Genomic DNA, 25,295 nt, shown 5'->3' on the forward strand with positions numbered 1-25,295 from the left:
CCCTCTGACCCAAGTTGAAAGAAACTTTAACTCGTCACCTAACCCTTGTTGTGGGGGCAACTCCATCTCTCCCACACCTATTTTTAGCTGTTTCCTGCACAACAGGTGTTGCACATGAATCCACTACTCACCAAAAGAAGTGACGTTCTTTTCCCACTTTAATGCCACTTTAATTTTAAAGGACTTTGCTGATTATAAAAATTTTGGTCTTAATGTAATTAGCAAAAGATGGTGTCGCCCAATTTCCCTGTATATCTAAATACAAACATGCCGTGCACCATTTCTTCTCCTTCTTTTGAGTTTCCTGAAGATTCAAAAGGTCCTCTTTTAGAAAAGCTAATATGGCTCTTAAAATCATGTTATAATGATGAAATTGGCAAAAGATGAAAGGTGCATCTCCCATTGGAATCCCAATTATGTTCCTTGTATCATAAAAGAGTAGGTCATACGGTTTTTCTCGGCAAGTTGAAGCACAATAGAAAGCTTCGACTCTCATTTGGGCGGTGGAATAACACTCTCACTCGCCTGAAAATTGTGAAAAGATGGTTTTTTCAAATTTCTCTCTGTTTTTAGGTATTGATATTTTATGCACCATGTGTTTCCTTCTTGTTTATGAAAATATGAAGGTGATGAGGATTGGAGGGTGCTAAAAGGGTGTTTGGAGATTGCATGCATGGGAAGTGTGTTGCCTGCCAGGACAAGACATGGGTACCCAATAAGGGTAATCCTCTTTACCCAAGGAAGGCCAAAGTGCTTTCAGTTTGAGTCAAGTTAGCAGTAACCCTAGGGCTTGTAGGGCCTTGTCTAGATTGGCTCACTTGATTTGATCCCTTTGTTGCCTAATACTTAGGCCAGCAGTCACTGGGGTTTTGCAGCATCACTACAACCTAGGCCCACATTGAGACTTAAAAACCCTAGCACCCACTGCACCCAGTCAAGATCCAATCAGAGAAGCCCTTTCTGCTAAAAACCCAACATAAGTTGCAGAATTTACAGCAAAAATGAGAAGGAACAGGAGAAGCTGAAACAAGGGCATGATGGTCATTTCGGTTTTGGGGACATGTTGGTCTTTTGTGGATTTTGTAAGGGCGGAGAATTCAAGCACAATCGGTATAATAATATTGTTAATAACAATTGTGAAATGAATAAGAAAACTTAAGAAATCCAGTCCCCCATCGCCTCCCCTTGCCCTAAATACCCCTTTCCATCCAGGGGGCAGCATTCCTCTCCTCTCCTCTCCTCTCCTCTACAGTGAGAGACCGCCATTAAAGCAGCGAGAAATCTCAATGGTGGGACAAGGAATATAGCGAAAACCCGCCTTCTCCAAACCTCAAAAAGGAGAGGAGGAGACCATCCTCGCCCACCACTAGAACCCACAGGGAAAGGAAGGGAAGAAAGGGGAAGATAAAGAAATGAGTCTGCTGTGTGGAGAAGACTGTAACAGTTTTGTGGATGAAGGGGAGGGGGAGGTTCTGACCCCAGTGGGCATCTCCACGGAGAGCATGGCCCCTGTGGTAACGATGGCAGATGAGAGTCTGATAGCTTTTCTAATGGAGAAGGAATGCCAGTTCTCTCCCAGGGAGGACTATCTGGCCAGGCTCCACTCTGGAGGTCTTAATGTCTCTGCGAGAAATGACTCGGTTGAATGGATCTGCAAGGTGTCCTACATTGATTTTATTCATTGATTTGCCTCATTTTCTGGCGTGATTTTTATGGGTTTTACTGATTGTTGACGGGTTCCTTTCTTCTTCTTCATCTCATTGTTTGTGCAGGTTGTTGCTCACTATCATTTTGCACCACTGACTGCGTGCCTGTCAGTGAATTATTTAGACAGATTTCTTTCGGAGTATGCATTGCCTGTATGAAATCTGATAACCCAAACCCCCTTTTTTCAGTGCCCTGATTTATTTCTGAAATGGGTTCTTTTGTGGCTTTTTCCTGTTGTGATAGGAAGGGAAGTCATGGATGGTTCAATTGCTATCTGTTGCTTGCTTATCTGTAGCTGCAAAAATGGAGGAAACGGATGTGCCTTTGCCATTGGATTTGCAGGTTTGGAGAAGAAAAAAAACGCTTAAATTTTAATACGGAGGATCCGATTGTTTGGCCAGTTTTGTTGGATGACCCACGATTAATCTTTTTGCTTTGGGTTTTGATAGGTGGGTGAATCTAAATTCGTCTTTGAGCCTCGAACCATCCAGAGAATGGAGTTACTCCTACTCAACACTCTGAAATGGAAAATGAATGCAGTGACTCCCCTGTCCTTCATCGATTTCTTCCTCTACAGGATTACACATGCAAACCCACCTGCTCTCTCTCTTGTTTCTAAGACGGTAGAGCTGATTCTCACTGCAACCAAAGGTCTGCATTGCCCTCTTCCGTCTCAGAATCGTGGTCCATTGCTTCCAAGTTTTGGTTTTCGATAACAATTGTGCTTACATATCGCTTCCTCTTTATTTGTGACAACAGGTATTGAGTTTCTGGAATTCTTGCCTTCGGAAATTGCATTGGCAGCGAGTATATCGGCGACTAGCGAACTGCTGAAGGTGGATTTCATGGAAGCCGTGGACTTATGCTCCTCAGAGATTAACAAGGTATATATAAAGCATTGAAAAATAATGCCGCAGTTGCTACTGTTCAGTTTCTTCTTGATGCATGTCAATACTGAATACTACCAATTGATTCTTATATGAGGTTCCATCTGTTTCTGTTTTCTTGGTCTGACAATAAACAGGACAGAGTATTGAAGTGCTATGAATTGATTCAAGAGGTGCTGTTGGTGAAGCAGTGGTGGAATGTCAAGAATGTTGGTTCTGGGTCCTCTGTTCCAGGGAGCCCTGCTGGTGTGCTGGAGGCAGCCGCCTGCCTGAGCTATGAGAGCTCCAAGAAGGCACCACCACCATCGTCATTTGGGGAGTCTCCCAATGTGGAAGAGAGTCAAGAAGCAGGGGCCACAGCCACAGGGCTCATCTCCTGTGGGAACAATTATCCGTCTAAGAGAAGAAAAATTCAGGGAGTTGCAGGATGAGGGCAGGCCTGAAGTGTCTCTGAGCCTGTGGGTTGGATGATAATTTTGGTGAAGCTGGGTCCAACCCCACACTAAAGACTGAACTTGCAAAGATGAAAATGGAAAAAAAAAAAAATTTATAGCTTGTTTTGTCCCTCATGCCGATGCTATCAAAGTATGAAACTCTGAGGCCTGCTGTTTAGTTTCCACCCTGCATGAGGAGAAAAGAGAGGAGTCTGATTGGCTTTCCCAAGAACATTACGGATGTCTTGAGACCTATTTTCCAGGTGGGTTTTATGGAGGCAGCTGTGAGGAAGTTGGAGAGAGAGAGAGAGAGAGAGAGAGAGAGAAAGAGGCCTGAAGTTTATATAAATATTATTCAAAGGTGTTTATTATTATCAGGTAATATTGTTTATGTATTGTTATGAACATTAAGGTGGACATATGACATATCTGCTCGTTCAATTGATTGTACAAAAGGATTTTGGGCAATTTATTTTTCTTAGCTTCGCTTTTCACATTATTGCTAAACTGACTTTGGGAAGGTGAGTTTTATCCTGTACCAAGTTCAAATTACCAAATTGCACACGGTTCACTACTCACCGGACTGCGATAGACTGCTGGTGAAATAACAGAGCACGTTCAAGTGGGTGTGGGGGCATCTTGGGTATTTGCTCGGGGGGTCACATGCTCTCCACATGGGCAATTTGGTAAATTTGAGAAGCATGTGGCATGGGAAGATGTCACCATAATCTACAGGGATCTTCGTTTTAGTCATCTGGATTTTGGGGGGTAACCGGTGTCGCTGCTTTGACTGCGGCCCTTGGGACAAGAAGCGTGTCATTTCGGGGAAGACGAAAGGCGGGCCCGTTCATGTCCAAATGGAAGGGGAGGAGGAGAGGTGCGATCATGGCTGGCCTGCCTGCCCAGATGAGAGAAACCAGAGAAAAGCCTGCTAGTTTTTCTTTCTTCCATCGATCGATTGTATGGGAAAAGAGCAAGTTTGTGAAGAAAATGATAAGGAAATTATTGTAAGGAGAGAGAAACGCCACAGTGGGGATTGGTGGTGGGGAGAGAGAGAAAGTATGGCCCTACACTACAGAGGGAGGGTTAGTGAGAGAAAGAGTGAGAGAGAGTCCCAATAAGGCCACCTGCCGCGCCGACCGTGTCAGCCAAGAAGGTGTCCGTTGCTTAGGCCTTGGTCCCTCTCTCTCTCTCTCCCCCTTCCCGAGCACGCTTGCTTTCTTCGATTCTCTCTCCCCCTCTCTTTTTGACGAGCATGCTTCCTTCTCTCTCTCTCTCTCCTTTTGAAGCGTGTGAGCTGCCATGGTCTCGTACTTTTCCACAGTCATGGCATGCCTGCACCAACTAACCCCTCTGCTTCACTGCGGTCCCCTCCAGCAGTCAAACATGGGAGCCCAAACAAATCCCTCACTAAATCACCCTGCTTTCTCTCCCTCTCTCTCTACACACACACATATTATATATATATATATATATATATATATAATTTCAATGAACTAGCATTTCAATCCATTATGAAACGGATAATGGTTTGCTGTCAGCAGTTTGTTCTGCTCCTTCACATGAATGCCCCCGATTATATTTCTTGAGGGCATGAGGAAATGCTTCTTTTGTTCTTTTTCAACAGGCGCAAACGTTTCCTTGTTTCCAATCTGGGTGGTGAATTTGTGGAAACAAACAATGGCTTTTGATGAACACGGTCAGTTGCCAATTACTTGCATTGTCCTTCTTATCTGATGCTGAAACCGTGCAAGGCTCAATATTGGGGGACCAGCATTGAAGCATCCGAGTTGGTGGATCATGCCTAACACCAGCTCTGTTTGGAAGATGGGGAATTCGGGAGATAATGGCATCGATTTCATATTTTTATCGACGCCGAAATCGTTGGTGTCTAACATGTTGCTGTTCAGCAACTGCCAGTCTAGTCTTTGGTAGCATTTCCGATGGTGGTTCCCGCTTTCCGTCGACCTTTCCGGTTACTTCTCTAGTGTTGTTTCTGTATATCGAAACTGAATCCAGGGAAACTGGAAATGGGGAATTCTTTTCCCAAGTTTTGGAACATCTTCCAAACAATTGCAAGGATTTAAGAAAGCTGTATTCCTGAAGCTGTTCCCCAACCGGGGCCTAATTCATAAGATGCTTTGATTACAATCAAACTGAGTCCCTATGGATTGTGTTTGGCAACATTAACACTGTGTTATTGTTTCATGCGTCTACACCAAAATTTCAGTCAGATATTCATGGCATCCTATGACACATGAATCTGCCTAGAGTGGTTTAATTGAATAATAACAACATATTACTGTTACCAAACGGCTCCCTAAAAAAGAAACTGTAGCTACATTGTTCGTGGACATAAAATTATACGGTTTCAGGATGCGTATAACGATGCCAACGGAATAATTAAGCTGTTTAGCTTAAATCTATCCTTTCGGACGTGTTCTATATGGTTTATCAAACTATAATCTAGGAAAGAAGAAAACAAGTATAAAGGATCTTATATCACTTCAAAACTTGCATAATTCGTTTAAGATAAAAAAAAAAAAAACACTTTTATGCCGGAAAATGCAAATTAATGGCCGGACCTTGTCAAATCAACCATGTAGATTTCATTCACTAACCCAATTGGAAAAAAATAAAATCTTAAAACGTGAATAGATTTTAGTTGCCAATCCTTCATCATCATCATCATTTATGCATTGGCAGGGTCACATACAAATTGGGATTGCACGTGCCCCCTCCTAACTTGCGGAAATCCCTTATACGAATATATAAATTTATATAAATGTATGTCTCCCGTTACTGAAATTTCTAGCTCCGCCATTGTTGGTTACTACATGTCACATGTCTTAACGCATAGATAGAGTATTGTTTCGCGCCACCACAGGCCTTTTGTCTTCCACCCCTTGTATTTGTTCTCTTCCTCTGTTTTTTTCTCATTGGAAGAAGTCGGTTATGGACAGCAATTCAAAGGTGACCTTCTTTTTGTTCCCTTGTGGGGTTAGTAGTTTCTCTTCCTCTCTCGAAAGCGCACACACACACATGCACATACACATACACATTTAGAAGCTCAGTTTTCCGACTGCACAAAAACCATTGCATGGTCATATCTCTACCATTGAGGGTTTAGTTTCCAATTTGCATCATGTGTGTGTACACCACTGTCTGCTTGCGCCACGGAAAACTATCTGCAACTCTCTCTGTACCAACAATGGGAGGACCACAAGATTCAATGGTGCCATCTGTGTTTGGCCTGGTATGCATTTGAAATTGTTTTCCTAGGCTTTGGAGGGAAAAGGACCACAACCGCCAAGAGTAACAAGTCCTTGGGATTTTAGTGTTTGGTGTGTTGTCGTGGTTTCGCGGGCATCGGTCGCCCAAGAGGCATTCAAGTTGAAGGATGTCAAGAGTTCAATCACTGGTCCACTTTTGATGGAAAGTAGTGGCCGAGCCCATGTGGGCTTGTGTCCGCAGTTTCATGCACATACCCATATAATTTGGTTTATTTCTTATTCGTTCCCCATGGTATATTATTATCTGTTTAATGGGTCTAAGATTTTCTAAAGGCCTAAAATTAAGTTGCTGGCATCAAAATGAAGTCAACAAATAGACGCAATTTCACCCCAAAAGAGTTCGTTACTTCCTTTTCCTCAACTAACAAGGTTAGGTCTAAAACCTTAAGTAGAAAAAAGTCAAAAGTTTGATGCTCAAGGTGAATTTTCACTGCCATAGTCTAATCAGGGTCCTGGAATAAGACCATAGAGTTGATAATGGCAGATCTTCTATATATATATATGTATATATATATATATATATATATATAGAGAGAGAGAGAGAGAAGTTGCTTCAAATTTTATCAATGGTATTTGAAGTCCAAGATTGGAACTGGTATTTGGAATATTTTTTCATCAGCTGGTCAAGCTCCTTGCTGAAATTGAACTTCTTTTAAAAACCCCAAATGGAATTTTTAAATGATGTGGAGCCTGGAAAAGGGGCCAAGTGCTTCTAATAGGGATCATGTAGTCAGTTGGGGGTTCAGTGTTGAGTAAATTAAAGATAGGAATGCCCCAGAAAACATGTTGGTAGGTGCAAACAATGCCACCTATTCCATGAGAAAACTGCATATAAATATTAGGGCATCCCTTCAAATCAGACATCTGTTGTCTCTTGTTTGGGTTCTTCTAGATTGTCACTAGCTAGGTTCCTCTGGATTCGCATTCCGCCGATCGTTTTTCCCGTGAGATTTCGTTCCAAACAGCACAGGACATTAGTTGCTGTGCAAAACGTGTTTGATTCCCTCAAAATTTTCCCAGGAAAAGCTCCAGGCAACTAATTTTTATCCCCAGGTGACTTTTTATAAAGGAAACAGAATGGCCAGTACAAGCTACCTTGTGTTTAGCCACTAGTTTTTATTTTATTTTATTTTATCACAGGAGGAGTGCACTTAGAGTAACCTATAAGGGCATTGTCATACTTATGTTCTGGCCTTGTGGGACCCTTGGACCTGCTTAGGCTCCATTTGCCAACTAGCTCTGTCATGGTAAATAAATGATGGTAGTTGAGAATTTAGCTTCCCGTCACAGAGAAAACTCAGTTCCAACCTTTTCTTGAAACTCACGAGCATCTTAAGTTTCAAATCTTGTTTTTGAAACCAGAACACTTTTTTTTGGCTGAGAAGGAACAGATATGTAACTTTGACACCCCGTGCAACAACTTATGAAGCCATAAGAGTCATTGATATTTTTTGAATCTTTTCAAATGGTGTAATTTGATCAACCCAATGAAAAAAATAGAGGAAAACCCAAATCAAAGAAACCTTTTTATAACGGATTGAATTAACAGAGAATTCAGTGGTCATCAATGGGGTTGGTGCAAGGGCTGGTGGACGGTCAGTTTTTATTTCGAATTCTCGGAATGCAATCAACTTTCTTGTATTGCAAACGAAGGCCACTGATGTTCAAACATCTGAAGGTTATAAAAGTAGGTCTTATACCCTAAGAAGCCGTATGGCAATCACCAGTAACAAATTATTAGTGAACCTGCTTCAAATGTTGGGACGGCTTCATAAAATCATGTAACGAGCATTTCTTGAATTTGAACCAAATTTTGGGCAGATTCACTGAACAGTAACATACTGCTTTTGTGGAGATGATGAGTTGGGTGAGAGTTTCAGTTCTTTTCTAAGTCGCAGGATGGAATACTTCTCCAACTCAATCAAAACGAACAAAAATTTAGTGAATTAGTATTCCTTTTTCTGTGACTTTGAAAACTGATCTCCTTTTATTTACTGAAGAGTTAAACTAGGAGACAACTCAAATGTGATGATGCTTTCTCTAGACTTGTCAATTCACAGTGGAAGCAATGTAGATGGAGGAAGGCAAGAAACCCACATGATCGAGGGGTACGGCTCTGCACACTGCCCACAATGCCCTATAAGATTCGATGTTAACTCGTGAGAATCAACAGGAATTGGGCCGACCTCCATCGCTTTGTGGGTGTTTTTCTTTTGTCTTCAAGGCCATTGTCCCTGCCCATCTGACTGCTTGTCTCTTGTAGAAAATGCCATTTATTAAGCACCAGATGGAGCCTTATTACCTGGTCGCTTTCTTTTGTTTAATGGGCAATTAGCTATTTCTGGATACTACTGCCATTCCACTGGCTCATGCCCATGGCATAATCTTTTTGTTTCTTATTATATTATATTGAAATTTATGTTCAATTTGGGTTTTTTTTTTCCTTCTTTTATGGAACGCTTGTTTTTGGTAGTCCAGATCTAATTTCCAAGTGTTTGGTATTTACTTGTTTATAGGACATATATAGGGATGTTAATAGATCCATTTCAGATCAGGTATGTAACTGAATTGATGAAAAAAATTAACATCTGATCAAGAAATGAGATTGGATTTTGGATTAAGAAATGTTATCTGATTAAAATAATGTCTTATATCAAATAAATCCATACATTTCAAAGGACAGTTCTTAACATATCAAAAGTCAGTTCAGATTCAGTTTTATCTTTAAAAGTCGGATTTCCGATTAAGATTGTAAATTTCAAAATCGAATTCAGATATGACCTTTGTTCATTGCTATTCAAATCCGAATATATGAACATCTGATAAATGAGATACAATAAAAAAGGTATATCAGATTCAGATCAGATCTATCGACATCCTTATTCATATAATGCTCATTCGTGAAAACTATTGAGTATATAATTGTCACCTGATAACACTTTTAGTATTAGTGTTGTAAATCTTGGTTTTCAAAAAGCTGGGCTTCATTTGTGTTTTCTGCCTCGGGATGTCAATGGATCAGTTTCAACTTTCAAGATGGATATACTTTTCATTGTATCCACTTTTTCAGATATTCATATACTCATATTCCAATTCTGATTCAAATACTAATGAAGAGAAGTCATATCTGAATTTCATTCCTGTTTTGACATTCATATCCAAATCTGAATTCAAACACTGAACCAAATCCGGCCGATTTTCAAAAAGTGAGAGCTTTGGATCTAATCAGCTGTTTATGTATATCTGAATCCGATTTGATTTCTTAATCCGATATTAAACTTTTTTTATATATATATTGTTTTTAAAGCAGTTCGTTTGGATATCCAATTCAAATCAGATATATTGACATCTCTATTTCTACCAATAAGATATATCCAGTCCAGACAGATACGAGACGGATACTAACAAGACTGCTTTTTATAATCAAATTGTTAGCTGACAGCTTCTTTTTTTTTACAAAAAACTATTATAATTTATCAACATAAAAGCTGTTCGACCTAACCTAATGGGCTTTAAAGTTAAATACATAAAAATTTGCAATACAATGGATCTTTAGAAAGCGTGATTACTGTTGATAAATCACTTGACCTAGCCCTTTAGGTCCAAGCTCACCGATCTCCATAAGGAACGGGATTGGCTCGAGCACTGCCTTCAGATTCAAGCGATCGAGATGATATGGGCACTAAGCTTACGATTCAAAAAGACATACATACTAAAAGGAAAACATTATTGGTCCTCTTGTTAATTATATATTGGTTTTCATTTACGAGGGATCACACTGACTTGCCTTTTAGTACAAGCAGCTGCAGCGTTTGGTGTAGAGTGTTGACCACCGCCCAACTAAGCTTTTGTCTCTATTCCTGTCCTTAGACTTGAATTCAAACTTTAATATTTTTTTTAGATGGTGCCTTAGCGTGGAATCAGCTGTCACATTGAATGGATTTTAGGCAATAATTTGGGTTCAACTGTCAAATCATAAACAAACACAAACATGTCTAAATCTTACACTTCGATTCTCGTGGGAGTTGAGTTATTCTTCTCAATGGCTAAAGATTTGATCTTTGCTGTCAAGTTAAAGATGGTTTGCTGCTCACTCAGAGCCCATGGCCGCGCACGGAGAATAGAAGGGAAAAGGAGGCGCCTTTGAGCCCCTTCAGAATGGCTGATAACCTCTTGCTCGACCTGACTATCAAATCTTATGCAATCACAAACACGTTTAAACTTTAAACTTTTGTTCTTGATTCAACAAAACTGTGTCTAGGGGTGAACAACAAGTCGACCTCGACTAGTTAAAGCTCGGCTTGTGAAGGAGTTCGAGCCGAGTCATTTGCTTAACAAGTCGAGCTCGAGTTCATGAGTTGACTCGTTTAAACAATCGATTTGAGTTTGAGCTCCACACGTAACTGCCGAGTCGAGCTCGAACCTTAATCATGTTTGTCGAGCCTTAATCAAGCCGATATATTCAAACGAGTTTACGAGTTTGTGGAGCCTTAATGAAGTCGATATATTCAAACGAGTTTACGAGTTTGTCAAGCCTTAATCGAGCTCGAGCTCAACACATAAGGATGAATATCAATTCTATTCAAACGAGTTTGTCGAGCCTTAATCGAGCTCGAGCTCAACATGCAATGATGAATATAAATTTTATCCAAACAAGTTTGTCAAGCCTTAATTGAGTCGAGCTCGAGCTTAACACATAACTGCCCAGTCGAGCTTAAGTTGCTTCCGTCGAGCTATTATTGACCTCGAGCCGGGTCGAGTTTGATGTTTTATTAGTCGAGCTGAGCTTGTGCTGACTGACTGAACTCAGGCTAGACTTGGCTCGTGTGCCATTGGCCCGAGTCGGCACACCAAATCCCTTGGGGCAATTTTATTTTTTTAGTTAATCACCTACTGTACAGGCAATTAAATGAAAGAAATCCAAGGTTAAGCACGTTTTTTTGTTAAAAAAAATTAAGGTTTCATTTTCCCAAGTTTACAATAAAAAATGCTTTTGAGCCAAACTTTGTTTGGAACCGAATTTGTCGACCACTTCAAAACCATGCCTTTTTAAATGATATCATGGATTGCCCACCTATAAAAAATTTTCGGACCTTCTGCTTCGCCCGGTTCACTTTTAGTTTAATATTGGTTCGACTATGCGGCATCAACCAAGATGGGGAGGGTTCAAATTTGCTACCCTTCTAAAATTAATCTAGGTCAACAGATCATTTTCCATTTGCTTAACTACCTTTAAGCAAGCAACAAAATTTCACAGCAGCTTCTTTTCATTAGCGATATATAGCATGGAAAATTGCTCAAAAGAGAAAAATTTTCAGAGAGAAAACCTGTCCCGACAAACAGATGGCCTCTCAACACGGAAACGGCACACTAAGATGCTACTTTTTATTTTTTATATTTGGTATCGAATTTTCATGAACTTGTACAAAACTTTCTTGGTAAGTGTACTGATGTTTAATGGAAACTGATACTACCAATGTTATCTGGAACAGACGATACCTATTTAAAAATGAAAAAAAAAGGCCAAAAATCTCTTTTCAACCTCACTTCTACCAAAGCCAAAGCCAGTACTAGCAGGTAGCCGAGGCAAACCTCTCCCTCTCTACATTCAAATTAAATTGGGATGAGAGACATTTCCATAATGTACAACACGAAGCTTTTCCCCAACACTAAGATCAAATGATTTTTCACCACACTATCTTTTAGGGATGGAGCCAGGAAGATGGTAGGGGTTGGTTTTACTTGGGTGGTGGGATTTCCTTCTCATCCAATCTTAGGATATGCTACCAGAACATGATAACTTCTCTTGTTTTGATTCGCCAATTCAGTGTCCAATTCATTCTCATTATACTCCTCAGATCTCCTCAAATCAGGATTTCTCAAACTCTATTGCCATGTAGCAAATTCGTGTCTGCAAATCAACTGGATGGATAAGTTTAACAACAGGAACTCTAGCGTTGAATGGATTCCTTATGTCGCTTCGACATTCAAACCCATTTCCAGTCAATTTGGAAAACTGTTTTCCTTGTTTATAAATAAGCTTCAATTGCAATGTATGCTGTTCTTTTATGTGTAAGCTGATGCTTAATTTTCTCAACAATCAACTGTACTTAAACATACAAACTCTTTTGATACATTTGTTTAATTCAAAACGGGAGACAATGTGTAAATTTCATTCAATTCTCCCAAAAAAGTTATTGCTTCCATATTGTTTCATAGCAAACTAATTGAATCCAAGGAATTTACTTCCTTAAAAAGAAAAAAGAAGAGCAGGTCCGGTGCCGGAATATTTATGGTACTTCATGTCCTGCAAAACATCTCAACACTCATCAATTCCATAGCTACCAATCTTTAAAGTGATATAAATGCTTCTAGGAAGCTCTTTTGAACAAGAAGGGAATGAGTAATAAAAATGTTCTATTCACGTGGGTTCTGGTTTCAGTCGAGGTTCAGCCATTAAATGAAGCTGCATATGTCGATTATGGTTTCAGACATGGCTGGTCCCAAGCCTCAAAGCAGCACTCAGCTAAGCAGTTGGTCAGCAAGGTAAGCCTTGTTTTGAGCATATGACCATGAACATAAGACCAGAGCAAGAAAGTGAGCCGACTTGAGCCAACTCGGTTCGAAACTATCATGGGCATGACTGAAACATTCACAGACTGGGCGCAGTCAAATGTGAGACCATCAGCTTGGCTGGCTGTTTCGCAGCCGGCTCGGCCTGTGCCCAACTCCTTAATTTGGCACATTGTCCTAAAACTAACCAGGTTGAGCTGGGGTAACCTGCAATACCTGGTTAGCTTGGTCCGGTCCTCGCAGAAAGACTTGAAATTAGGACTCTAATTGCGAGTCCAGTGACGAATAAAGAAGCCAAGACTTCTTCCTTCTTCCTTGTCCCTAAGGTTTAGGGCTGCATTGGCTTAGGCATGACGTCCACCGGAAAGGAACCAAATACTAGTCTTCGACCCCAGTCTCTGACCGACTCACTATGCCAAACTCCTTGGAGCCGGTGACTGAGATTTTAAACTCTCAATATATGGGAAGGACATGTTCTCTAAATAGAATCCATGTTTTGAAAGCATCTAACTTATTATTACTCTTAAATACGAATGCTTGTATGTACTAAGTCCAATTGTTCGATCGTCTTAAAATTTCTAGGAAAAATAAAACTATTCCAAACATGAAAGAAATTGCATGAGCTTAAACCAAGACTTGAATTCAAAGGTTTGATTGGCTCTCCCCTTTCCACATCTTTCCCTTCTTTGAAGATTTCTTTAACAATACCAATGGCTGTGCAAAACCTCGAGCATTACTTCCGAGGGCCTTTCTGTTGCACTGGATTTTTGTCCCCAAGAAATATTTATTGGAGAAGATTCACTTGGATCCCTTCAATCAAAAGGCTGATAACAGTCAGCCAAGTGGTGCAGACCTGGCTGCAATCGTACACAAACACACTGAGCCATTCAGAGGTTTGTCCAGGACAGCATGAGTCCATGGACCGTCCAAAGTGTACTCACTCTTAAATAATTAGCTTTAAAGAACTTCAAGAACTGGATGAACTGCTTCTGCATTCGACGAAGGAATCAATGCGTTTGAATCGGTTTATTATGCCAAATTCAAAATTAAAAAAAAAAAAAAAAAAAAAAAAAAACTTGAGGTCAGTACTGGTCAAGGGCAGCGTGGTGCACAGGGGTTTGAGAAATTTGTAAGTAGGAATAAGCATTTTGATCTCACATCTTTGGTTCCTGCTCCTCACGCTCCTGAAGCAGCTGTAAACCCCAAGACCGGAGGGAGGGAGGGAGAGGAGCTTCGGCTCCTCTGGTACCCAATCAATAATAGTTATGAGTTGCTTGTTCGGACCTGGACATATTTTAACTCCTAGCCATGGCAGAGAATTGAGAATTATAAATGACTTCAATTACCAAAACAGGAACCTTGTAATAAATAAGATTTGGCAATAGAGCTAAAAAGTAATGCTTTGGCATTCAAGAAATTTGTAAATAGGGACAAACATTTTGATGCAGATGTACGACTCTCTAGTTGACGGTGTACCATTCCCGAGGGAGGAGCTTCGGCGCCTATGGTACCCCCTTTAGTATGGTTCATGGAGTGCTCAGTTTTTCTAATCCCCTTTACTCATCTGCTTTTGTATATGACAACAACAACTGAATCAATAACAAAAGTGAAACCAACTGTTGATGCATATAGACAGGCATCTAATTGGTAAAATCTTTCAAATCCCTTTTATACCAATTATCAGGCCCATGTTCTGCGCTGCAGCTCTTGCGGCGGATGCATAGACCGACTGCCGAGCCCACTGTGGCTGAGCCGGAAGGGCAGAGTCCTGGCTTGTTTAATGGCAAGAGATCTTAGACAGATGAGAAGAATAGAACTGGGCAAGACCTGCTGTATTTATAAATTTTAGATCATTATCCACTCCGATCATTCTGTACAATACTTGTAAATTCTTTATGCACCGAACTAAACTGAGAAAACATGCAAAGAGAGAGAGGATAGTGGCCAACTAGATTTCTTCAAAATTCTCCAACTAATTGAGATTGTAAACCTGATAGATGCATCTCGGGCATTGGATTCTCAGCATTCCTCACCTTGAAGTTTTGACAGAGCTGCTGTCACGACTTTTTAGATGCCGTTTTCAGTATAGTCCACTCTAAAAGAAATGAACAAATGGAAGCGTCGAGAGGCAAGAAAATGCGGCTATCGAAATTATTCGTGCTCAAATTGCAATTTCTCATGGATGGAGATTTACTTAATCTTTTCGTCATGATTTCAAGGTGTAGCGTCACTTTAAATTCTTTTGCCAGTCTTTACAGTGCTTTGCTCCGTTAGTTACTTCTGCTCCTAATCTGCAAAAGAACGCAATGTTAGAATGAGATAACTGTAAAAGAAAGAAGTTGGTCATTAACTCTAAAATCTTGACCAAAACTTCGATCCCTAAACTCACCCACGGTGAGGATTGCAAAATTAGACAGTTAATTTTTAGGCCATCACCTTGTAGTTTCACATTAGTGGGGCGTACATCATACGTATGACAAGAAGATCCAGAACTGCCAAAAATAGTTTCTCCTTACAAAAGATCACAAGGCCCCCTTTTTCATGGTCCACCACAAATGCCAAAACGTTGTCTTACACATGGTACCCGAACTCGTTTCACAGAAGGGAGAAAATATTGTTGTATTGCTGCGCACCTGCCGAAGAATTGAGTTGAAGCCACTGAAAACAAAGCTTGGACGATGTATACTTGATAATCATGTAAACAGATAAAGGAGACACGCAAAGGTAGTGACAAACAAGAACAAAAGAAAGAGAGGTAAGCAAAATAAAAACTGTCAATGAATGCATTGTGCAGAATAATGTTAGCAGACCATATCTGCTCAACTCTGGTATAGAAACTTGAACCACCTGATGACAGACTCTTGTGGGTGCTAATTCTTGTGTAAAAGGTTGAATCACCAAACTTCTGCAACAGACCATTTTAAGGAGTTGCGTGTTCTTGGAATATGTCCCAAGGAAAGGACCGTCTTCGCCTAACAGAGGAATCGACTATATTTTGCGAGTTCTGTAAGCAATGAAATAATCACATCCTAAACTACTAATGACGATATCCATCTCTGATGCTAAACCGCAGAAAACAACAATCTAAAACAGCATCAGAAGATTCAGAACCAAAGATGGACCACGCTCTGTAAACAAGTGCAAATGGGAAGTACCAGAGACGGAGTGGTGCATACAACCAGCTTCCCTTCCAATTTCATAAATCAATGCTATATAAATGCATGGTGAACAGAGCAGGAGACGAGAGCTGGAAATGCAGATGGTAACATCTCAATCATGAGGTACATGAATCCAGCAGAAGCTTTAAGTTGTTTCAGCAGAAAATGCTCTTATGAGAGTGCACAAAGAGTGTCCAGCAACAAATCGTAGGTGGTCCAAGAACAACATAGCAGTTTAAGCCTGCACGATGTCCTCTTGACTGCAGGTTACTGTACATCAATGGAGGAAAGGGAAAAAAGTTACCATGTAAATTTAAATTATTGAACACAGATGCCAAGATTTACAGTCAAGGAGGCGTTGGCCCCCCGGCAAAAGTGTACCTTTCTCCAATAACTTTAGAAATGGAATTATTAACTGACAGCAATGTCTTCTCCCTCAGGAACTTGCATTCCTTGATTGTGACTGACAGAAATTAACCCACCATTTTGTTCGGATTCAAAAGTAGCAAGACAACTCCTGGTGCCATTCTATTGTTCAGGTTTTGGAACGGGCAAACTTTGGCCATCAAGATCGCATCTTGAAGAGCCCGGCCTGCATGATTGCATCTCCATGTTGACAGCTCAAGCGATAAACCATTTCCTTAAGAAACTGTAAAACATCCAGCCTACACCAAAGAGACTGGTCCATAAGAGAGAACAAAAGAAGATGACCACGACAACCACAATTAATCTGGAGCTGTTATAGGACATCTCCCAGCAAAATTACTCCCAGATGGTTAATAAATTAGCATCCTAATAAAAATAAGTCAAGTTATCCTCTTATTAATGGCAAACCATGGCAAGCAAAAAAAAAAAAGTAGATGGCGAGACTGGCCGTTTGACATTTTAGGTGCCATGAATATTGAATACTTTAAATTTGAAAGTTTCAAACTAACTCCACCATGGTGTCAATGCAGGGAACTAAACACTACACAGGTTCTTTCAAGCCCTCGCACATTTGCAAATCTGAGATTCGTCAGTCGCAAGCATTTACTACTGTACAATTATAAACACTGTAACTCGTAAGAGTAAACTCAGTTGAAGTAGAACAATAGAACGTGGAACTGGACGACTGTGAATATCACACCAATTCTTGAACAACAAACACGAACGCAAAAAAATCTGAAATATGCTGCAGGACATTAAGCAGAAAATCCCTTGAAACATGTACTTTGTGCATCATCAAATAAACCAATGGAAACAACCAAGTTAGACAAGTTTCTTCTGCAAAAGCACAAGTGATGCAAAACAGTGAACAATGGAAACACCAAGAGAGACGGCATAGTTCCTGCATCTTGCGAAAATTTATTTTGTAAACCTATGCACGCTTAACTTTAGTTATCTAACATGAACTATTTCGGCAAATTTTGCTGACGATTCTAATCCAATCACAGGGGCAAGGTTTTTCAGCCAATCATGTATGCGAAAGGAACTGTGCCCTAACAACATGATCAGTCATAATTGGAATATGGGCAAGGGTCGATACTAGCTAGATTACCGCTGCATGTGAACACCTTCTGCCAAAATCTCATGTATGTAGCCGAGCTTTCAGGTTGACATGTATTGTTTGAAAGAAAAGAGATGCAAGAAAGAAATACGGAAAGGAACACACCAGTCGTTGCTGCTATCAACGTCCAAAAAAAGAAACATTTGAACAATTATACAATTATACTGCATTGTTTTCAAATAAAACAATATGAGGCGCCGTGTAGGATAAGAATTAAACCAGTCAGTTATAACAACACAACCTGTGGTCATATTCAACAAATACGATCGTGGACAGTCTTTTTTTTAAATGAAAATGCCAAGAGAAATCACAAACTAAAATCAAATTGTAGTAGGAGAAGAGTAAATAGACGTGTATAATTGATATAGGATACCATCAAGGAAACGCAGATCAGCAGCTGAGGTGCTTATTGTTCTCATTGGTAGGAGAGACAGCTCCACTCGAAATTAGCATATATAACGACTTGATATTCAGGAAAATCACACATCCGATTGCACATATAAGAACAAATATGATAAAATTTTCATTAAAAGATTGAAGCATATAATTCATGAGCAAGACCCAAAATTCCAACCTTCCTTCCTCCTAAAGAGGATCGGCTGTCTGTTGTACATTCCTCCACTGCAATGGAGTTATCTTAAGTGACCGCGAGCGCATCAATTGTTCAACAGACTGTTCTTTCACTAATTTAAATACATCATCCTCACTATATACTCGCGATAATGGCTGCGATTTCGCCAAAACACCTCTCCTGCCTATCATTTTGACCATATTGCCGCCATTACCATCATCACCACCGCCTTGCCCAGTCATGATTCTGCCAACGGTGGTGCGTCTACAAGATTTAGGTTCTTGCTTTGGCTTTATCGAAACCACGTTCGCCAACGTGGTCTTGAGCTCGCCTACCTTCTGCAATTCCACCAGAGGCTGCTGACCCGAAACCCTGCTCCTAGTTCTCCCCGCTGCACTCGCCGGATCCTCGACGCCAACGTCCACTTTTTTGCATCCGATCTCCACCATCGAGCAAGGATTCAGATTCACCAACATATCCGAGCCGATGGGCTGCAGATTCCGTATTCTCTGAGCAAGGCCCTCCCACATATGCAGCGGCATGCTCCGGGAGACCTCTTTGAGCGCCTCCACGACCTCCGCCATAGAGGGGCGGCGCTCCCGGGAGGACCGGACGCAGCGGGCAGCAATTACCGCGAGCTGACGGCGGATGGCAGGGTCCCTTGGCGGGCCGATCCTGGGGTCGTAGAGCGCCGCAAATTTCCCCTTGCGGATGAGGGGAATCGCCCAATCGATAATAGAGGGAGGGGCGTGGTTGACGTCGATGGCGTGGCGGCCGCTGATGATCTCCAGGAGCAGGATGCCGAAGCTGAAGACGTCGGACTTGGTACTGAGGCTCTCCGGGGTCAGGTAGGAGGGGTCGAGGTAGCCCATGGTGCCAGCAGGCGGGGTGGCGCGGAGGCGGACGTCATCCTCGACGCGGCCGCGGAGAGCGAGCCCGAAGTCGCCGAGGCGAGCGTTCCACCGGCCGTCGATGAGGACATTGGAGCTCTTGATGTCGCGGTGGATCACAGGAGGGGAGGAGCTGTGGAGGGAGTCGACGGCCTTGGCGGTCTGAAGGGCGAGGGAGAGGCGGCGAGGCCAGCCTGGCGGGTCCGGCCGCGAGTGAAGCACGTCGGCGAGGGTGCCGTTGGACATATACTCGACGACGAGGAGCCGCTCGTCGGGAGAGGATGGATCGTCGGAAGCGAACCCCAGAAGGTTGACGAGGCGCGGGCTGCGGATGGCGGAGAGGATCTCGATCTCATTATCGAGGAGGGATATGGAAGGGAGTCGGCTATTGTGGTGGTGGTCGCGCGCGCGAGGAGAAGGGCGCTTGATGGCAACGAGGCGGCCGCCTTCTAGGACGCCACGGTAGACGCAGCCATGGCTTCCGCGCCCCAATAGCGTCCTGGGCGAGAACCCTTCCGTCGCCTTCTCTAGCTCCTTGTACTCGAACCTTCTGATCTCCGGGGTGGTGGTCGTGGTCGGCGTCCCCTGTTGCTCCTGCTGCTTTTGTTTCTGTTTCTGCTTCTGCTTCTGCTTCTTCTTCTTCTTCTTCCGCCTGTTAATCGTGAAGTTGGCCGAGTCGCAGGTGGCCACCGCCGAGTCGGCTCTGCAGGAGAGGCTTAGGTGCCCCATCCTCCTCCTCCTTCTCCTGCCCCCTGTTGGGGACTTTCAGGATTTAGGGGTTTCAGAGGGTCATGTCTCCCAGAGGCGGGCGTGGCGTGGGAGGGAGAGCTCCACCCCCATCCTCCTCTGGTTTCATCAAGAAGAAGAAGAAGAAGAGGAGAGAGATAGATGGGTTCGAATCAAAGCCTGTGGGCCCACTCATGTAATAAATGTGGCGGTAAACGTCGGTTATTTTTCCGTCCATTGGATGTATAATGACACTGTCAGGTGCCGATATTAACGCGATAAACGCACGACATTTTGCCTCTCCTCAGTAGTTCCGCGCTCTTATTCGAATATTAACAAGTTTTAAATTTACGATATTTTCCGGAGGACGACATATATAAGTTAAGCTTAAGCTTAAACTGAAACCTGCATTTGGATTTGAATACAGATTTAGATTTGGATTTGGTGAAATCCAAATAAATACCAATAAAGGGCTGGGCCCCACGGAAGACATGAAGTTTAAGAGGGTGGCCCACCCGGCTCCGGAGTAGTCAATTGGTCGGACCCAGACCCACCCACGTACCTGGGCCAGGTGTTCCCCAAAAAGGCGGCCCAAGTGGGTGAGTTTCATAATCCGGAACATGAATTAGACACTAGGCTTATCATTCCAATACAACTTTGTTGTCTAATTTAAATTGGAATCCAAGTAGTTCTTATCCAATAACGCAATTTGCTCTCTCGAATGTGTAAGCTCAACTACAAAAGCAGATAAAATCCAACGTGTTTGATTCTAATGCAAAGACTGAAAAGGTAAATAAATCTCTTGTGATTTTTTTTTTTTTTTATTGTTGTCTTCTGCATTCTTCAAGAACACTTGGATGACATTCCTTCACATTCTTCAATGGTACTCCAAAAAGTAAGAAAAGACAAGAGAAAGAAGTTGGAAGAAAAAGGGGAAATGGATAGATTGATTGAAAATAAAAGGTGGGTGAAAGAAGTGAGTTTGGTGAGAGAGAGAGAGGTGGGTGGTTGTGGATGCAAATGAGTGTTCAGTGAGCCTTCGCTTTCAGTACACTGTCACCATTTCCTTTGCTCTGCCCTAAACAAATCCACAGCCTTTATAGATTTATTTTCTTCTCTTTTCATTTTCTTGATTTGCTTTTTCGCCCAAGTTCTTCCTTTTTTTCTTCTTTTTTTTTCAAATTAGCTCCTTAACTATCACATGACTTTGCTTTCGGGATTTTTGATGGTTTATAGCAAGGGCAGATCCACATATTGGATGCTAGTTGCCCACACCAGCTCTTCAATGTTTCTTTAATTATATATATATATATATACATATATATATACTTTTAAGTTCTTCATTTTTCTTACAAGCTAGCAAGTTGGGATGGTCAAAGATTCCAACAGCTCATTTTCCTTAGCGAAGACCAAGGTGGATGAGCCAGAAATTTGTGGCCGAGTGGCGTTAATATAAGAAGACTTGAATTTAAGGGGCACTAACATGCAGTAAACTAAATTAATTATATACAAACACTAATAAAAAACTAAATTATATGGGTTTGTGTGGGCAATTGACCACACATGCCGCATACGTCGCTCCGCCATTTGTCGAGTTGCATTCGGCTGGCATTGTCTCTGCAAGCTGAAGCTAATCAGCAGCACTTTGAAGGTAAATCAGCCAAGCCCAGGTTGTTCATGCAAGAAATTTAGATTTGGAAGTTTGAAAGTCTTAAATTCCAAATTCAACCACACAGCTTCGGTGACTCTAATTCAGATGTGGATGTGTATGTTGCCATGTACCTTAAGAAGGGTAGCATTAATAGGGCCAATATTTATTGCATCCGTTGAAATTTTCTTAACCACTTGAGTAAAAACCGAAAAAAAAAAATTGACATATTGAAATCTAGGGTAAATATTTTTATGTTTATAAAGTTTCGAAACTAAGATAATAATGATACATCTTAACCGATACGCCATATCAACGACAAAACCGATACGGTGCTAATACATAAGCAGAGAGGCGGAGAGCTCGAAATCCCGGGATTGGGAATTGAAAAAATCGAGAAGTTTCAAAATTTTCGTTTGGGAGCAGGGTTGTTGGGATCCGCCTTAAAGAGGGGCTGTTTTACCGCGAGGAGCACCGAAAGAGGTGGGGAGTCATGTGGGGTTGGGAACGGCGCCTTCAATGCCAAAGTACGTCCCAATTTTTTAAAAGCTTTGCCCTAATTTCTAGATCGCATTTATTTCCCCTTACGAATTTGGGTGCCAAAGTACATGAGAGGGATCTGATGCAAAGCACATCTTAAATTTTAATTGCGTGGTAAAATCTCGCACATTTTATTGTCCGGACAGCACATGCCAAATCCATTTCCAACTATAGTTATAATATTTATTTGTATATGTTTATTTATTTATATATATATATATATATAATTTTCTTAACCATCTTAAAAGCCCTTTAAGTTTATTCACATTTTTACATACAAGACTAAATTTTTCGTTACACATAGTGTTCAATACCATGTAGCTAAAACTAACTTATAAGTTCATCACTATAAACTAGTCGCCATGAAAAGCATTATAAACTGTTTATAGAGCACCAATGGATTTGTGTGCCTCTAATGGCTGGCTTTTAATTTTTAGTCTCCTCGAGTGGCAGGTTTACATTGATAGTTCTAGACACTAAATGTTAGAAACAATCTCAACTTTTGATTTTTTTTTTCAAATTTATAATTAAAACAAAAAAATAAAAAAAAATATGTGAATTAATCCTAAATCATAAAAATGCATCGTTATCTTTTTGTCTTCATTTTTCTCCCAATCAACAATGTAGGAAAGATTAATGGCCGAGATTGTTCCTTTTATGTGCATCATGTAATGTTTAGCGCTTATATATACATATATAAGTTAATAATTTTTGGATGGTCAAAATTTTAAAATTTATCAATAAAAAATAATAAATCATTGAAAAAGTCACCATAAATGGTCAAACAACAAATAATTGCTAATGTGACTGTTTTTTAATAATAAATTTTTAAATTTTAGTCAACCAACAACAACAAGATGCAGTTCAAGTCATACTATTAAATATAACCTAATGGTTGCATAAAATATTGTGTTGGGTTTACATATTTGTCCGCTCTGACCGCTACTTTTGGTATATTGGCCTATAATAGCCGCTAATGTATCATTAAAGTAATAGGCGAAAATGTTATTTAATATAAAGAACAATTTAATCATTGGACCATAAGTCAATGCATAATATTGAACAAAAATGTCACAAGGTATGGAGGGTTCCAATGCACGATGAAAGCCGATATTTAAGTAAACTAAAAAGAAATATTTGGTTGTCTCAAGCTAAAATGGTTACTGTTTCAAATTTAAAACTGCTTCTAATAATTGAAAAAGAATAAACTTAATTAAAAATTTGCCATATTTGAGGAGTTCTCACTCTCGAACTCGCGATTCAATGAACTGTATTACATAACTTGCGCTCAAGACCACATGTATGCTTTTGATAACCTTGTTAATCAATGAATATTCCAATTGATGTTCCACACTACCAAGTTACAACATTGAGTTGAGAATGTTATTTTATAGCTCGACTAATGAGACCAAAGAGAAGAATATTGTGTTCTTGGTATATATGTTCTCTTAATGTATAATTATACTTTTTAAACCATAAATATGATGTCTTTATAGATACTATTTGTAGATTCCATAATCAAATGTTAAATATGTTTCCTAAAGCAACAAGGCCATGTTGTTACCATATGATAAAAAAAAACGTCATTCAAAACCATTGCCCGGAGGTGCTTGACGTTTAGAATTTCGATTTAAGAATGAAAATTCCAGAATCATAATTCCTCGAACTGGAATGGAATCAAAATTCCAGGTTTGAATTTCCTAATTCCAAAAGCAAATATCACGTTTGTTTAATGATTTTAATTTCTTAAAAAGTGACCGTTTTGATTCTAAAATTTCATGATTCTGGATATATCAAACACCCCTTAAAAGGAATAAATATTTGTGTCACTCATGTCCTTTTTTATCACAGAAAAAATTTCCTAGTGTTTTAGAATTGTCACATCTACTAGTTCAAATTCACAATGCAAGTTATTGAACCAAAGAAGTTTATTTTCTTTATAAAAATGAATGGTCTGAAACCACATGATCCATTATCTCAAAATCTGAAAATAGGAAGAGTTCCCTTCGATAAAATTCTGCCTTTATGCAGTCATAGATGGATATAAGCATCGTCAAAATTTTTCTGATTTTTTTTTTTTTGTCCTTATGCAGAGCAGAAGTCAACATGCTGTAACGAAAGTGAGTGATTCTGACTTTGCAGTGGGTAAGTGAAAGTAAATCCAAAAATTTGAAAATATCAATCAATGTGGGTGATTTTCAAACCTCATTTTTAAATGATCTAAGATTGAATAATATATATATATATATATATATATATTTTTCTTGAATTTTTCTTAACTACTGTTCCTAGGGCCAAAAGGGCAGACATGATAGTTATGGCATTTAATTTCATTGGAAGTTTGTGTAGTAAATTCGCCTTCTGTTGCATTTGGATACCAAAAAAATAAGGATTTTTTAGGACATAGCAATCCTGCAAGTATATATTTTTATCCGTAACTTATCGAGCGACGACCGACTCAATGTGTCCAAAAAAGTAAATGATTTCGAGATTTTCTTTCATCGAACTTCGAGATAATAATTAATTCGAGATAGCTGGTAACATCCGACGTAGCCCTAGTTTTTTTATTTCCTTTTACCGCGATTGAGTTTTCCATGCCGGCAAAAGTTTTGACTTAAATTAAAAACTTTCAAATTAAAAAATGTAGTTGAACGGGTTGGGGTGGGAGATTGGGCTTTTCTTTGTCGGTAAGATGAAATACTGGTCATACTCACCTAATAAAAAAAATATAATTAAAGAATTTATGCATATATATTTCTTTAATATCAGTTAATAGAAATCTACAATCTCAACTCGCCAATCGAGGGCTGAAAGGTGTCACAATGGCTCGGGTCAACGGCCAATAAGCAGCTGGTTCATGGTATGAGCGACTTTCAAAGAGAAAAATATCCGCAAGAGCATAGGCTCCCACTCTCTGGACCTTGGGAGTGGGGAGAAAGCCGAGCCTTGGCTCTCACTTGGGTGGTAGGATTACTTCTCCATATACACAAAACTTTCGATTCAATGAGAAAGAAAACTTTGATTCACTAAAATTTGCACAACTCTTTATTCCTAAACACAGTTGACAGAAAATTCAAAAGAACAGTTTACTCTTTTCTTTTTCCTGTTCCATACTACTGTTTATAAATAGTCTACGTAGTTAGTAGGAAGGAAATGATATCGGTGTCAAGTTGAAGATCATTGATCAAGATTGCCCCAACCCCTTTTAATTTTGTTATATAACTTTTTTCGTAATGTTATCCATATTATCATTATAAGGCTTGATTGGAGCTTATAGTGGTAGTAATTAATAAACACGGAGTGCATTTATGTGCACCTCAGA

The 25,295-nt window shown here is 40.3% G+C and overlaps 2 protein-coding genes and 1 long non-coding RNA gene across 4 annotated transcripts; 1 reads left to right on the forward strand and 2 right to left on the reverse strand.

Annotated features, from left to right (window-relative positions):
- Positions 1-1,166: 1,166 nt before the first annotated feature.
- Positions 1,167-3,496, forward strand: LOC116250807 (cyclin-D4-1-like). The gene is made up of 6 exons (XM_031624749.2): positions 1,167-1,658; positions 1,773-1,859; positions 1,951-2,049; positions 2,157-2,358; positions 2,467-2,591; positions 2,732-3,496. The coding sequence occupies exons 1-6, from the start codon at positions 1,413-1,415 to the stop codon at positions 3,023-3,025; spliced, it is 1,053 nt and encodes a 350-aa protein (XP_031480609.1). The 5' UTR covers positions 1,167-1,412; the 3' UTR covers positions 3,026-3,496.
- A 10,788-nt stretch (positions 3,497-14,284) lies between these two features.
- On the reverse strand, positions 14,285-17,083 carry LOC126409238 (uncharacterized). 2 transcript variants are annotated; one of them, XR_007572092.1, is made up of 3 exons: positions 16,434-17,083; positions 15,331-16,322; positions 14,285-15,185 (listed from the first exon to the last, which is right to left on the reverse strand). It is a non-coding gene; the product is annotated as an uncharacterized LOC126409238 (long non-coding RNA). The 2 variants fall into 2 exon arrangements; XR_007572093.1 differs by having other exon boundaries at positions 15,331-15,527; positions 16,050-17,083.
- Positions 17,084-18,098: 1,015 nt separating this feature from the next.
- LOC116246334 (serine/threonine-protein kinase-like protein At3g51990) lies at positions 18,099-19,926 on the reverse strand. Its single transcript, XM_031618164.2, has one exon. It carries the CDS (start codon positions 19,786-19,788, stop codon positions 18,184-18,186), a length of 1,605 nt encoding a protein of 534 aa, XP_031474024.1. The 5' UTR covers positions 19,789-19,926; the 3' UTR covers positions 18,099-18,183.
- Between the last annotated feature and the right edge of the window lie 5,369 nt (positions 19,927-25,295).

This window comes from Nymphaea colorata, chromosome 1, assembly GCF_008831285.2.
Source record: "Nymphaea colorata isolate Beijing-Zhang1983 chromosome 1, ASM883128v2, whole genome shotgun sequence".
In the NCBI taxonomy this organism is placed as follows: Eukaryota; Viridiplantae; Streptophyta; class Magnoliopsida; order Nymphaeales; family Nymphaeaceae; genus Nymphaea; species Nymphaea colorata.